Source organism: Terrapene carolina, unplaced genomic scaffold, assembly GCF_002925995.2.
Source record: "Terrapene carolina triunguis isolate 2854851 unplaced genomic scaffold, T_m_triunguis-2.0 Scaffold84, whole genome shotgun sequence".
Classification (NCBI taxonomy): Eukaryota; Metazoa; Chordata; order Testudines; family Emydidae; genus Terrapene; species Terrapene triunguis.
Genome location: NW_020664435.1, coordinates 42,883,628 through 42,900,341, shown reverse-complemented (window position 1 = coordinate 42,900,341; position 16,714 = coordinate 42,883,628). Strand labels below are relative to the sequence as shown.

At 42.4% G+C, this 16,714-nt stretch overlaps 1 protein-coding gene across 1 annotated transcript in view; it reads right to left on the bottom strand.

The window, feature by feature from the left end:
* Positions 1–15,802, bottom strand: part of MYO3A (myosin IIIA) — a 187,696-nt gene extending 171,894 nt beyond the window's left edge. The window contains exon 1 of the mRNA XM_024208648.1: positions 15,635–15,802. Coding sequence (XP_024064416.1) covers positions 15,635–15,802 — 168 coding nt within the window. The remainder of the gene's footprint in view (positions 1–15,634) is intronic.
* Between the last annotated feature and the right edge of the window lie 912 nt (positions 15,803–16,714).

The following is a 16,714-nucleotide window of genomic DNA, read 5'->3' as shown; positions in this document are numbered from 1 at the left end:
CCTGGGTGCTCAGGAGATCGATGTTTACTGTAGGGAGGAAGAAGGACTTTATTCCCCAGAAACAATGTGGTTCTGTATAGTGTTATTTTGGGGGACCCCACCTACCCACTCAACTTGGCTCATGAAGCCTTATCCTGACACTGCCGGCCCAAGAAAGAGGGAATTCAACCACAGACTGTAGAGTGGTGGCTGAGTATGTGTTTGGGTAGCTAAAAGCCTGTTGGTGATGCTTGTGGACCCGCATGGATGCCAATATGGCAAACATGGTCCTTGGTATAGTGGCATGTTGTGCCTTGCACAACATATGTGAAACCAAATGTGACTACTTCAGAGTGGGCCCAAGATCTGGTTATCAAAGCCTTGACAGGCAGCTGGATGCCACCCATTTGCACACTACTCCTGGTTCCCAGCAGGCAAGGGAAATTTGTGATGCTATTTGCTTGCACATCATGGAACATCTAAGAGAGGTTTTGGAAGGTGCTTCACACATAACTTCTTATCAATGTTCTCTAAACCAGTGCAAACAGTACATAAGAGCTGTTATACATGAATACTCCTATGCTTGCTAGTGGTGACTGTTTGTTGAGGGTGGGGATGAGGGGTCAGTGTTATCTATCTTTATTCTTAACTTTGTTTGGGTTTCCTTTGTTTGTATTGTTAATTAAATCATTTACAAAGCCAGACATTTACCTAATCTTCATTGGGTTTTCCATGGTGCTTCTGAAAGACATCAGTTGCTTCTGAACTTAGTTCACTGTTGTCATCCCTGTTTGTATTTTTAATTAGGAACATTTTTTAGGAGGGATGTGTGATGGGGTGTACCAACCCCACACTCGTAAGGTGAGGGGAATCTCCCGTGCGGGGTTTGGAGGCTGAACACAGGGTGGGGTACAGGGATTGGCTTGGAGTTATTGTCCCCCATAGCATGAGCTGGGAGGTTCCACTGCAAGGAGTTTTGAGTACCAGTAGGAGATAATGTGCTAGCTGTCCACCATGCTTCTTCCCATAACAGGTGTATGTGTGTTTGATCCACTACCTCACCAACAGCCTGGCCAGCAGCTGGAGGAGGAGGAGGAGAAGGTGGTGCTTGTTCCCAGAGACGTGCAGCAGCGATGGTGGCAGGCAGAGCCCAGAAGCATTCTGCCACCAATTGTACTAGGGACTGCATGATCCCTTTACCTCTGGGCATGCTCCTACACCCTGTGCTGTCTCCCCATTTACAGGAAATGGTTCATGATTGCCTCTTCCTGCCTAAGAGTCCTATCCTCCCGTGGCCTAAGGAAATCAAACTGGCATTGACTAAAGAAGTCAGGAACAATCAAAAAGTCTCCAAGGGTCCTTCTCCACTCACTCTGTTCTCTCTGAGGAATGAGCTCCCTGGTAGAAGGTAAGGTCCCACCAAGTCAAAGACAAGGGGTGCATTATGTGACACTACACCCCATATTCCTCATAGAGATATTATGATATGGACTTTGTGGCTGGAGGCAAGCCCAATTCAAAGACGGAGGAGGGCGTAGTGCCTACCAGTGAAAAGACTGTTCTGGCTGTTTGGCTGTGGGATCACAGCCAAACGGGATAGATCCCACTAGAGAGCACAGAGGTGTGTGTCTTGGAGGGGGGAGCCAGAGAAGGAAGTTGAGAAGGAATTTGGGGGGGCGGGGAGGATATTTTACATGGGCATAGCCCTGGAGATGGAACGCAACTCCACAGGGGACTGGCCAGTAACATGCAAGGTCTCCTTACACCCTTTCCTCCCCAAAGCCCCAAATACATACATGAACAAAGAACATTTACTAAAGGGGAAGAAAGACCAGTATCTGAACACATACTGTGGTTCAAGAAGAGGTTGCAAAACACAATGAATACTGAACAAACCGGACCATCGAAACAGAAGAGGTGGTATGATAAACATATTTGGAAACACCTCCCTGTCACAAAATTGCTGGTACTGTGGAACCTCATAATACACAGCTTATTGGTTATAACAAAGAATTTGGTACTAATGATAAATTCCTTAAAAATGTGTAACATGCATAATTTTTGGAAAAAACTTTTGAACATGCTAGGAGTGATAATAAGGAAGTCCTATAAGAATACTGCTTCTCAGCCAATACCTGTAAACAGGCTTAGAGTTTGGCACAGCAGAAAAACCTAAACTGCTGTGTGGAAGGGGAAACTGAGGCACACTGTCTCATGGCATTGGTGGCTAAATTCCAAGACACCTACACTTTAAAAGATATTGATAACAGCATTATGTTAACAATGCTGCACACTAGAATACTTTCAGGCAACCTGAAAAAAGAAATTCAGAACTATGCACAAACACCTATGGATAACACTACAATGTTTGATAACACTTGGAAGTTGTATAACCAAGACCTAAGGAGGACATTAGGCACACTGCTCTCGTATTAGTCAGTGACTAACCCTCTGGCAGTAATCAAAGGGGGGAGGTGTGACACTACTCCCCATATTCCTCAGAGATATTATATGATTATAGCATATCTGAGACATGTTTTAAGCAAGATGGGCCATGTAAGATATCATTGGAAAGGTTATGATTTACTGAATATGATTATCATATTTGTATGCATGTATACTTTTGTATCTGAAGTTAGGAATATTGTCTATGCGCCTATCACAACTGTGTTTACCCCTGGGGAACGCACACTAGACAGAATGCAATCAGTCTAGATTGTTAGAAGGAAAGGGCCATTAGGAAAAACAATAGGTCTTTGAAGATGCTAATCTCCCACCTTCCTGGAAAGCCTTCCTGTGGACTCTGCAAATAGACTTTGAGTTGTGGCTACAGGGTCATGTGATACTGGACTCCATGATAAATTTAGTACTTTCCCCCTGACCGGGGGTGGGAATCACACTGGAAGACAAAGGATTCCTGCCATATTTAAAACCTATTTAAGGCAGGGGAGTGACATAATCTCTGCAATCTGCCTAAAGCAACATTAGGGTGAGAAATTACTACCTGTAACCAGTTTCTTTAGTATCTTAAGCTTAGATTGCATGTTTGTTTTATTTGCTAAGTAATCAACTTTGATCTGTTTGCTATCCCTTATGATCACTTAAAATCTATCTTTTGTAGTTAATAAAGTTGTTTTTGTTTTCTCTAAAAACAGTTTGTGTAATTCATAACTGGGGGGGAGGGGTGGGCAAGAAGCTGTGCATATCTTCCTCCACGTTGAGGGAGGGGGCAAATTTCAAATGAGCTGACACTGTATAGTTCTCTGTGCAGTGCAAGATGATACAATTTTGGATTTACACTCCAGAGGGGGTGTGCACTTGAGTGCTGGGCAATTCCTTAGCTGAGCTTCCCCATACAGAGCTGATCTCACCATCTGTGTAAAATTGCAGCTGGGTGTGTCCCCACCTGTGTGTGTGCTGGAAGGGGGCTTGAGAGCCTGTCACAGCAGCACAGTGTAAAGGGAACCCAGGTTGGTGGGGCAGGAGGGCTCAGTGGTATCCCAGTTTTAAGTGGCACCCAGGGGAACCTGTCACACATTATAGTTCATCTCCTCTGAAGGAAACTAGGACCCCTCCCCCCCGACATAACATCTGAGAAGTGCAACAGGTATAGTCCCCTTCTTTCTTGCACAATGCTACAGCCCCTGAGGAAGAAACTGTGGTTAACAATAGTAAAATATCTGAGGTATTGTTATTAAAATGTTGTAATGTGTACAATGCATCAAAGGAGATGTCTTTCCAGTCCTATCAGGGGAGCTGACAACCTATGCCAGAGAGGTGTTTCTGCTAATAGTCAGCCCTCTATCTATTGCTCAGTGGTGGGGGCTGGTGAGCTACAAACATGGACCAAACATATTTGCCCTGCTGTTGAACCTGAGGAATCAGCTTGAGTTTGTGCTATAGCAAAAAGTTGCTTGCAGGACAGGGAGGCAAACGAGAGGGAGCAGATGGAGTTCCCAGAGAAGAGGAACAGAGACCCACAAAGAGTACCCACCCCTTCCCTAATGTTCCTGTATTGCCAGACACTCTGTCCACTGTCCAGTGAACAGCACTGAAAGAGACACGGAAAGAGTCATACCACAAGCCTATATGGTCTTCTCTGAAGTTTCTGATTAACATTGCATGCCTGCTGCCTCTCTGCTGCAAAAGGACACAGTATTGTGTTTGAGGAACTGCCGGGAGTTGAACCTTCACCCACCCCAAACTTCTCCCTGCTTCTGCAGTGTGGCTTAGTGAAAGGAGAGGCCAGACATCAGGGACTGGGAATAGTAACAAATGTTTGAAATGGTCACAGGAAGAACGGACCACTCAAACATTCCTCAGACAACCAAACAGTTCCCTTTCCCTTCCTGGACCTAGGTGGGCCTGCACAGAAGACCAGCTCCCATTCATAAAGGGAAGGAAAGAGTGGGTGGGGGGAGGGGGAAAAGGGTGGTAGTTCTGGGTCTTTTTATAAAAGTTCATGTCATGAAACGATTCCTTCCCCATTTGGCCATTTCCAAACCAGTCCCCTCCCTTTACCACCCCCATCAGCATGGCCAGGGACTACTGTTGCCAGAGTGCTTGCCAAGAAATGCATAGCCACAGGGGGACAGAGACTGCTCATTCATAGTCTTTGTTAAAGCTTCCGCTAAACGCATTGAAGTGGTTCATGTGATCTCAATGAAATCATTAATTTACAGTGTGCGTTTCTAGGGGACCGTGTCAGGCTTAAGGCATATTTCACCAGAGCAAGAGGGGATATTTCTGGGGAGGATGGGGGTGTATTGTAACATACCAGCCTTGGGGTCTGCAGTGTTCCTCAGGCTCCTTGGGGGAAGGGGAGGGAAGGAAAGGAAGTTTCCTCAACCAGATCCGCTGGATAGAGGTGCAAAATCACATGCTGCTCCTCCTTAGGGGCACCCAGGACTTCCTCTGAGGTTGCTGCTGCCTCCTTATCCTACCCTCATTGGTGCCCCATTGTACAATCAGGCCAACGGGAACAAGGAGGGGGTTGCAAGTCACTTCAGTCTCTGTACTTGCAGCACAGGAGAGTGTGTAGTCCAGCTCATCGTAGAATGGGCATGTGCTAGGTCCCCTCCCAGAGCGACTGTTGGGAGTCCTCCACCCTCTGATACAGGAGCCTGAGGTGCTTCACGTGCTTTGAACAACTTTTATTAACATTCTCATTAAGCTATTTGTGAGCAGCTGCCATGGTCTCAAGTGCCAGAAAAACACAGATCTATACTGCCTTTACCTTGGACAGAGAGAGTTATTTTATTATTGCATCCTTCTTGCACCAATGTTGGCGCACAAGGCTGTAAACCAGTCTCTCCCATCTCTCTCTGTCATTAGCTGCTGCTTCCATTGGCTCTGTGTTGAGATTGGCTGTTCAGCCCTCCCTGGTAAGGGTTCTTGAGGGTACCCAAGAGAGACCTTGTGCCCTCACACCAGTTAGCTTCCACTTGACAGCTTCATATTGGAGCGTGTGTTTTGGCATCTGGAGTAAATGCCCCAAATATGTCCAAACACTTCCTTGTAGCAGCGACAAACTGCTGGCTGGTGATTTGTCAGATCACTCAGTTGGTGATAAGTTTTCTCCATTCAGTGCCCAGAATCTTTTGTAGACACATATTTTCCAAAGGCATCTAGTTTTCTATCATTTTAATAGCTCTCGCAGCCATACAATAACACTGATATTATGTCTGAGTTGAAAATTCTCCATTTTGCCTACGTTACGGTATATCTTTGATGTCCATACATTGTTGAGCTTAGTGAATGCCTTTCCTATCCTGGATGTCACAAGGTCTCTGCTGGCTAGTATCGTGCTACCCATGCCAAACAACAATTACAGAGTTAGACTATAGCCCGGCTTCACACCATTTTCCAGGTTGAACCATTCTGTTGTCTGGTTGTTCATCCTTACAGCGCAGTTTGCATCATTGTATGCAGCATCAATGACTTTAGCTGGATTCCATAAGACTGAAGAATAGTATTTCTATGCATGCTGTCAAATGCCTTTTGAAAAACAAACAATGAAATGAAGTTGATAAGGGGAAGCTGAAGCGTTCTATACATTCTTCTATGATGGTCCTTAGTGTGAATATCTGATCTACGTGGTGCCTGAATCCAGCCAGTTTTTCTCCAAGCTTTGCATCCACTGCTCTTTCATTCTTTGTAATATCACAATACAGAAGACTTTCCCTACAATGGCAAGAAGTCACACTACTGTCCAATTGTTACAGTCAGTAAGATCACCCTTTTTTGGATATTCTGACAATTTTCCATGGTCAAGAGGGGGGGTCTTTCTCCAGACTTCATTGAACAGTTCTGCCAGTTTCATTTGGGGGGTAGCGTCAAGTGCTGTTAGCATTTCTGCTGAGATTTCATCATCTCCCACCATTTGGGTGTTTTTCAGCTTCTTGACTGCAGCCTGTACTTCTGACATCTCTATTAGACTGCTGTTGGTATCAAGTTGATTTGGTTCATGTTTCATTGAATACTAGTGCTGAGGTAGGGCTGGGTCTGTTGAGGACTTCTTTGAATTGTTCTGCCCATCTGTTATTCTGTTCTACTTCAGTTGTAAGCATTTTTCCATCTATACTTTTCATTGGCTGATTTCCTGTTCTGAAGTTTCAATCACTTGGTAAACAACTAACTTCCTATCATAGCAGCAACTTCAGCTGCTAGGCCTTCAACATCTCTCTGTTTTATCGTCTCATGCTTTTCACCATTTTGTCTGCTTTCTTGTACTCCTCCTTTGCTCTTTCACCCAATAGTCAAATGATCTTAGCATTCAGAAGTTTTCCTGACAGTGCTTTTCCTTCCTCGATATGATGCCACATCTCTTGGCTTATCCAATTCTTGTTGTGTCTGAGGGTATGTCTACACTACGAAATTAAATAGATTTTATAGAAGTTGATTTTTAGAAATCGATTTTATACAGTCAATTGTGTATGTCCCCACTAAGCACATTAAGTCAGTGGAGTGCGTCCTCACTACCGTGGCTAGCATCGACTTACGGAGCAGTGCACAGTGGGTAGCTATCCCACAGTTCCCGCAGTCTCCGCTGCCCATTGGAATTCTGGGTTAAGCTCCCAATGCCTGATGGGGCAAAAACATTGTCGTGGGTGGTTTTGGGTACATGTCGTCAGTCGCCCCTCCCTCCGTAAAAGCAACGGCTGTCAATCGTTTCGCGCCTTTTTTCCTGGGTTACCCATGCAGACGCCATGGCAAGCATGGAGCCCACTCAGCTCACCGTCACGCACTTTAAAAGCTTGCTGTTGCTGTTTGCTGACTAGGTCAGACCTCAGCGCAACCAACATTCCCATTGTTATTGCTGCTTGCTGTGTGCTCCATAATATCTGTGAGAGTAAGGGGGAGACGTTTATGGAGGGGTGGGAGGTTGAGGCAAATTGCCTGGCATCCAATTTTGAGCAGCCAGACACCAGGGCAATTAGAAGAGCACAGCAAGGCACGCTGAAAACCAGTTTCATGACTGGCCACGCTATGGTGTGACAGTTGTGTGTGTTTCTCCTTGATGCAAACCCGCCCCCTTTGTTGATTTTAATTCCCTGTAAGCCAACCACCCTCCATCCTTTGAAATAAAGTAACTATTGTTTTGAAACCATGCATTCTTTCTTTATTAATTAAAAAAAATGAGATAATGGACAAGGTAGCCCGGGTGAGGTGGGGGAGGAGGGAAGGACACGGCCACATTGCTTATTGTAGCCACACTAAAAATCAAACTGTTTGAATGACAGTCTTCTGTTGCTTGGGCCATCCTCTGGAGTGGAGTGGCTGGGTGCCCGGAGCCTCCCCCCGCGTTCTTGGGCATCTGAGTGAGGAGGCTATGGAACATGGGGTAGGCGGTTATACAGTGGATGCAGCGGGGGTCTGTGCTCTTGCTGGCTTTCCTGCAACTCCAACAGACACTTCATCATGTCCATTTGCTCCCCCATTAGCCTCAGCATCGCATTCTGCCTCCGCTCTTCGTGCTCACTTAATTCTTTCCTGGCCTCTGCCACTGAATGCTTCCATGCATTAAGCTGTGCCCTATCAGTGCGGGAGGACTGCCTGAGCTCGGAAAACATGGCATCGCGAGTGCGTTTTTTTCGCTTTCTAATCTGCGATAACCTTAGGGATGGAGATGATAGGGGGAGCATAGAAACATTCTACGCTCTATGATTCTGGGGGGACTGCATGGTCACCTGTGCTGCTGAGTTCGCCACGCTGAACAAACAGGAAATTAAATTCAAAAGTTCCCGGAGCTTTTCCTGTGTACCTGGCTAGTGCATCGGAGTTCAAAGTGCTATCCAGAGCGGTCACATTGGAGCACTCTGGGATAGCTCCCAGAGGCCAGTACTGTCGATTTTGCGTCCACACTACCCCAAATTCGACCCAGCAAGGTCGATTCTAGCGCTACTCCCCTCGCCAGGGAGGAGTACAGAAGTCCTTTAAGTCGACGGAACGGGGTTGGTTGTGTGGACGCATTCATTTTAAAATCGATCTAACGCAGCTAAATTCGACCTAACCCCGTAGTGTAGACCAGGCCTAAGGCTATGTCTACACCACAGACCTTATAGTGGCGCAGCTGTAAGGTCTCCCATCTAGCTGCTCTAGGCTGGTGGGAGAGAGCTCTCCCACTGGCATAATTAAACCACCCTGAATGAGTGGCAGTAGCTATGTCAGCGGAAGAGCATCTCCTGCCGACATAGTGCTGTCCACACTGGTGCTTTTGTTGGTGAAACTTATGTCAGTCACGCCCCGACCAACAAAAGTTTTGCTAACAAAAGTGCTAATGTAAACAAAGCCTAAATCTGTGTTGATATCCAACAGTGACTGCTGCAACTTGTAACATGTTGCGTCTGAGCATTGTCCATTTTTCTTTAGGTCCAGTCTCACTTTCTTCTGCCTCTGGCAGTGACTAAAGCTGTTTCTTAGCTCAAGCTGGAATTTCTCACAGTACTCTTTTGTGCTCAGTTCTGTAATGTTGACTTTCTTTGCCACTTTTTATTTAAAGCTGATCTTTCCCCATTTTAATTTCAGTTTGGCAATACAAAGATTGTGATCATTGCTGACATCTGCTGCTCCATATGCCCCTGTGTCTTGGACAGATGACCAGTATCTCGAGCTGATACAGATTGATTGTGTTTATTTACAAAAGTCTTTAGGAGGGAACAGGGTGTGACAGTTATAGTAATTTCCTTCAATATCATGCACAAACCTCACTGAATTACATTTAATTATTTTAGGAGTTCATTATATTAAAAATGCAAATCTTTAGATTATTGTGAGAATGTATGGAACTTCTTTAAAAGGAAGGCAGGACCAATGCAACCACTGGGAAGTACTGTGAACTCCAAAAGACTATGCTGAACAATTGGGCAGAGACCAATTATCTTTTGGGACAATATGTGTGAAGCAGAATTCCTAAGAAATACTTAGGAGGAGGGGACTGCAAACTCTGACCTATGGATTCAGCCTTTGAAGCTTCACCCCGAGCTTTTGTCTGCTGATCACCTGCAAACACTTCAAAGACAAACTGTATAAAGGGTTAACTGCGGACTCGTCTACACTTGAATTGGAGCTGCACTACTTCAGTTCCTGGCCAATGGGAACTGTGAAGCTGGCGCTCTGGGTGGAGGCAGCGTGCACAGCTGCCTGGCCAAGCCTCCTCCTAGGAGCTGAGCGAGGGGGATGTCGCCACTGCCGGGGAGCCCCCCAAGTAAGCGCTGCCCAAAGCCCGCCTCACCCCGTCCCGTGCCCCAACCCCCTGCCCCCTCCCACACCCAAACTCTGCAGCTGCTGGGGGGTAGGCGTGCCTGCCAGTCCCGTCCCCCCCCAGCAACAGTGGGGGTCCCCCCCCCCAAGTTTTAGTCAGGGGTATATAGTAAAAGTTATGGACAGGTCCTGGGCCGTGAATTTTTGTTTACTGTCCGTGACTTGTCCATGACTTTTACTAAAAATACCCGTGACTAAAACGTAGTCTTAGTCATTGTTAAACTTAGGCCAGTCCCACTAGGGCCTTGAACATACCTCAGAGAGCCTCTCTCTGTGTTATGACAACTGCCCATGACATCTTATGTTCCACAGGAACTATGAAGTTTTTAATTTTAAGGATGATGCTTATGGAATGGGAGAAAGGTTCTCTTAGCCATAGGACCCAGGCTTTGGATCTCATTACTGGAAGAGGCAAGAATAACCAAAAATCTCCCTGCCTTCCAAATGAAAAAGTGAAACTCACTTCTTCAAATTAGTGTTCTCACAGACACACCTAAAAACAGGAACTCAGCAGAGAAAGAAGAAGGGTGGGGGGAGAAATAAGGGTAAAAAGGGAGGAGAAGAGGGACTGAGTGTGTCTGCTAGGAGAAAGAAAGAAATTAAAAACAAAAAAGTTAAAAGCTACAACAGATACACCATAGCCATGGCTGCCTCAGGGAAATAGAGAGGAAAATTGGACCACTGTCCTACTGTGATTTAATAGAGGTTATTATCTCCCGAGGGGCATTTGAATATTATGTGGTTTGCTCCATTTATAACAAGAAATGAGAGAGAGAGAGAGAGAGAGAGAGACACTATGAATAGAATATTCATTCCATCTATAACGGAAAGGAAATCTTCCTCTTCATTTTATGGGGAAAGATAAATATATTAACTGGATATATTTGGTTATGTTTACCTTAATAAAACATTGCACAAAACCCAAACTGCTCATAAAAGGTCAAATTTCCCCGTAAGCAATAAAAAGGCACCTTTTAATAATAATTGACATTAAGATTTTTAGCCAAATTATCCATCAAGTTTACTGGACTTGATAATTAAGAGAATGAGGAGTTTGTATAGTTTGGACATGAAAATGGCTCTCAAATTATTATTATTTCCACATATAAATATTCTCCTTCCTGTTCCACTTTTACACATTTTTAACTGTTATTCAACAAGGAGCATTCAAAAGCTCTTAAGGATTAAAGTTCTTAGTCTCAGATCTCTCAAAATCATGTAATTTATGATAATTATTGAACAATATTTGAAATGTTTTCTCTTATGTAGTCACGATTTTCACCCATCCAAGTTTGTCTCTCAAATTTAGACATTGTGTAGCTAAGGCAAAAATGTAAAATTAAAAGAAGGGAGCCCATAAGATGCTTTTTTTTTTTCCTCATCACAATGGCTCCCTCTGCAGCCATTAATAAATCCTTCAGTTTAAACTGCAGAAAGAAGTCTAGTTCATTCCACACACCCTACTTACAATATTCATAGTCACATTAGGGCGAAGTGACTCACAGGTATAGCAGATAATGCCAACATAATGTAGATACCGTGTTTCCCCGAAAATAAGACAGTGTCTTATATTAATTTTTGCTCCCAAAGATGCGCTAGGTCTTATTTTCAGGGGAGGTCTTATTTTTCCTGGAGCTTCGGGGCCTTATATTCCGGGGTGGCCTTATTATCGGGGAGGTCTTATTTTTGGGGGATGCCTTATATTACAGCGAGAGGCAAAACTGGAAGTAGGTCTTACTTTCGGGGAAACAGGGTATAACAACAACATTGTAAGGATCAAGAAGTAGGGCAAGTCCATCCAGAAATTAGGTGATTCAGAGTTATTATTCTACTACATTTCTTGCTGTCCATTTACTGCTGACCACCTAATGGATCCCTTGTTTATCCACTTAGTGAAGTGTCTGTTTCTGGGCCAGTGGAAAGTTTCCTGGGTTTGGACGGTATATTTGGGTTTTGATTAAATGAAGATTTTTTGGAAAAAGTATCTGCTTTTTCTCAACAATTTTCGATTGTTTGTTGGAAAACCAAATATTTTCATTTTTGGCTGAAAATTTCTGAGGTTCCAGTTGAAACTTTTTAGTCCTAGGCAGTTTAGGATGAAAACAAAGAGAAACAAAATAATATTTTTCTTCTACAAAAAGTTGCCTTTTTCCCCTGAAAATTGACAAAAAAAGTAAAGTAATTATTTTTGCCTAAATGTTCTGTAAAAAAATAAAATGAATAATCATTTTCTGACCAATTCTGTCCTTGTCGCCTCTCACTCATTCCAGCTCCTTCAGACTCTCCCCTCTTCCTCTGCTCCAATTCCTCCTCCTTTCTTCTTTCCCCTGACATCAGCTTTATTTCTTCTCTCCCTCCCATCTCCACCCTCTTTCCTTTCCTTCTCCTTTGCAAAGTGGTTTGTGATTTTCTGACATCACTGCTATATTGCTTCCCTGCCTCCTTCAATAATCCAGTTAATACCAAACATTCATGCATTCTTGTGAAATAGATTGGTGCAAAAAAAATGTTTTCTGCTATGTAGGCATTCAGCTGACCATGGGTCATAAGACAGCCCTGATTATTCAGAGTCTGCAGTAAAATTGAAGGACCCTGTTTACAGAAAACAGTAAGATGCTGTATGATGTTTTGATGCATTTAAATTCATTTAATTAAGATTGTAATCTCTCGGCTGTGAATTATTTTTGCTTTTAAAATGCGACAAGATGAATGAAGAATGGGCCCCATTTCTGGCATGGAAAACACACGTGAAAAACAGAAAGACTAACAAGAACCAGAGTGAAGATAAATTTAATAGCAAGTTTACAACATTAATACATTTCATAGGTTTCAAGGCCAGAAAGAACCATTACGATCACAAGCACCGGCTTTTTCCTTTGCCCGGGGGTGCTCAACCCCCACTCTGCCCCAGCCTCCCCCCCCCTTCCCCAAGGCCCCACTCCCACCCCACTTCTTCCCGCCTCCATTCCGCCCCACCTCTTCCCGCCCAATTCCACCCCCTCCCCTGAGCATGCCTTGTCCCCACTCCTCCCCCTCCCTCCCAGTGCCTCCTGCACACCGCGGAACAGCTGCTCGCGGCGGGCGAGAGGCACTGGGAGGGAGGGGGAGGAGTTGATTGGCGGAGCTGCTAACAGGTGAGGGGGGAGGGAGCTGACTGCGCGTGGGTGCTAAGCACCCACTATTTTTTTTCCAAAATAAGTTGGCGCCTATTATTACTATCATCTAATCTGACATTCTATATAGCACAGGCCATTTGAAAGAGATGAGTAGGAATGTCTCATTGTCTATATTTTGTGGTCTACTGCCCACTGCAAGCATATCCAAACCGAAAGGCCCTTGGCACCTATGTAGCTCAAGTGAAGACAATGGGGTTCCATAAAAGCACAAAGGTCTGCCCGCTTGGATCTATTTGCAACAGAAGGACCTGTGGTTACTAACAAGAATGGTCCTGTTGAGTTCTCTTCTCCTCTTTCAAGTCCCTCCTCAGAAAACACTACTTCAATAAGGTCTATTAACTACTAATCTGTCATCCATCCAAAGAATTTCAGTTTTTTATAAAAAATATGTTATGCTGTACAGTGAATCTACCTCCTGGTCATCTGGTGCTGTGTGTGTAAGGATTGTTGCCTTTGTCTTTTTAGATGGTAAATTCATCAAGGAAGTGGAAGACTTGGTCCTTATGTTTTGTTAAGCACAGAACAAATATTTATAGGTTCAGCATTTCCAAATATATCATTCTATTTTAGAAGAGTAATGTATTGCATATAATCTAGATAAGCACACTCAAACATGCATTCTATTGTTTTGGAAGGGAATGGCTGATTTATTTGACATTAAGAGACTTTCTCATAGCTAGTATGTAAAAAAGAAAAAGGGACTAATGATGAAACTATATAATTATAAGATAGTTGGAATTCTGTATGTGCAACCCAGGAGAGAATTTAGAACTTTTTCTAGAAGAAAAATAAAAGGAAGTGTTTGATCAATACCAAAGAGAATTCAATGCTGAAACTAATTCTAAATTAGAATTAACAAAGTTCATATCCTTGATTGATTGATTACATCTGATCAATTAAACAGGCGAGTGTCATTCCCAAGAACACAAACCATAAGAAAAATACTAGGGCTGTCGATTAATCAGTTAACTCACGCGATTCACTCAAAAAAATTAATCGCGATTAATTGCAGTTTTAATCCCACTGTTAAACAATAAAATACCAATGGAAATGTATTAAATATTTTGGATGTTTTTCTACATTTTCTAATATATTGGTTTCAATTACAACACAGAATACAAAGTGTACAGTGCTCACTTTATATTATTTTGATTACTAATGTTTGCACTGTAAAAACGATAAAAAATCATATTTTTCAATTCATCTCATACAATACCGTAATGCAATCTCTTTATCGCAACTTACAAATGTAAAATTTTTTTTGTTACATAACTGCACTCAAAAACAAAACAATGTAAAACTACAAGTCCATTCAGTGCTACTTCTTGTTCAGCCAATTGCTAAGACAAAAACGTTTTTTTATATTTACAGGAGACAATTCTTATTTACAATGTCACCTGAAAGTGAGAACAGGCGTTTGTATGGCACTTCTGAAGCCAGCATTGCAAGGTTTTTATGTGCCATATATGTTAAACATTCGTATGCCCCTACATGCTTCGGCCATCATTCCAGAGAGGACATGCTTCCATGCTGATGATGCTCGTTAAAAAAGTGTGTTAATTAAATCGTTGATTGAACTCCTTCGGGGAGAATAGTATGTCCCCTACTCTGTTTTACCCACATTCTGCCATATATTTCATGTTGTTATAGCAATGTCGGATGATGACCCAGCACATGTTGTTCGTTTTAAGAACACTTCCACTGCAGATTTGACAAAACGCAAAGAAGATACCAATGTAAGATTTCTAAAGATAGCTACAGCACTCAACCCAAGGTTTAAGAATCTGAGGTGCCTTCCAAAATCTGAGAGGGATGAGGAGTGAAGCATGCTTTCAAAAGTCTTAAAAGAGCAACATTCCAATGTGGAAACTACAAATCCCGAACCACCAAAAAAGAAAATCAACCTTCTCCTTGTGGAATTTGATTCAGGTGATGAAAGTGAACATGCATCGGTCTGCACTGCTCTGGATCGTTATTGAGCAGAACCCCCCATTAGCATGGATGCATGTCCTTTGGAATGGTGGTTGAAGCATGAAGGGACATGTGAATCTTTAATGAATCCGGCACATAAATATCTTGCGACGCCGGCTACAACAGTGCCATGTGAACACCTGTTTTCGCTTTCAGGTGAGATTGTAAACAAGAAGTGGGTAGCATTATTTCCTGCAAATGTAAAAAATTTGTTTGTCTGAGTGACTGACTGAACAAGAAGTAGGACTGAGTGGACTTGTAGGCTCTAAAGTTTTACATTGTTTTATTTTTGAATGCAGTTTTTTTGTACATAATTCTACATTTGTAAGTTCAACTTTCGTGATAAAGAGATTGTATTACTGTACTTGTATGAGGTGAATTGAAAAATACTATTTGTTTTGTTTTTTATAGTATAAATATTTGTAATAAAAATAAATATAAAGTGAGCACTGGACACTTTGGGTTCTGTGTTGTAATTGAAATCAATATATTTGAAAATGTAGAAAACAAAAATATTTAAATAATTGGTATTCTATTGTTTAACAGTGCAATTAATCCTGATTAATATTTTTAATCGCTTGACAGACCTAAAAATACATATGTAGCTAGAAAACATCTTGGTCAAATGTTTACAAATAATGGTTATTTTCCACTTTATTTTTCTAATACAACTGACAAACCAACATATGAGGTTACATAGTAAGTTATAACTAAATAAAAAACAATTTAATATTAAAGTAGCTTACGTGAACTGGGTCCAAGATTTTGACGGCTGCTTTGCTGCCATTTTTTTTGTTCAACACTTTAAAAACTTTGCCATATGTTCCTTTGCCAATAGTCTCAATTATTTCCCATGTTTCTGAAGGATCAGGAAAACTATCAAATATTATTGTTTTCCCAGTTAATGGAAGCATCTCAGATATCGGTTCCTGGAAAGAAAAAGCCTCATTTCAGTTTTCATTTCATATAAGAAGTCAGTTGCTATTAATTGCTTATAAATGTGATAAAACTAAGATATCAGTTCTAATCTCAGATGTAACTGCAGTCTGGAACTGCTCTTGCATACAGTGTGCATATAATCACAGCAATGGAACTCAAAAGGACAAGGACAAAGGAATTTGTGCTAAATATGGATGGTAGGATCAACATGGTATGAAATGGGGAGAAGGTGAACTGCATACTTTTGAGTGAGATCCTGGCCCCATTGAAGTCAATGAGAGTTTTTCCATTGATTTCAAACAGGGCCAGAATTTAAGCTGAGGGTGGAGGGAAAAGGTTATGCCTGCTGAGAATTGGTCTATGAAAGCCATGGATATGGGCTTTGCCCATTATGGATAATGCTTTAAAGGGAACAATGACAAAATCTTACTGAGGAATGATGCAATAGTTCCATGCAGCCCAAGTTAAAACTTCAAATTAGACTGTCAACTTTTAGGACCCTGTGATGTTGCACTCTATATGCTTTATGAAACTATGCTTACAAATGTGAATGTGATGTAACTGGAATATTCTTTATTGTAAGGTATCATTCCAAAGTTTATAATCTACTGAGTGTGTTCATCCTATTTGTTTGCATGTATTATTTCTATGTCTGGAGTTAAGAGAATAAGATATAAACTTGTATTACTAATGTACAGGTCAGTTGCATTTTGCCCGTATTTAACATGCGTGATTTCTATTTTACGCGGTCGGCAAAACCAAAAACAAAAAAAAAAGAGAAAAACAACAATTTTAATACTGTACATGTAGTGCGGGCAATTCCGCCCGCCATTCAACTCAATGTAATTTTGACTATACGTGGTTTTCGCTTTACGCGCTAACCGTGG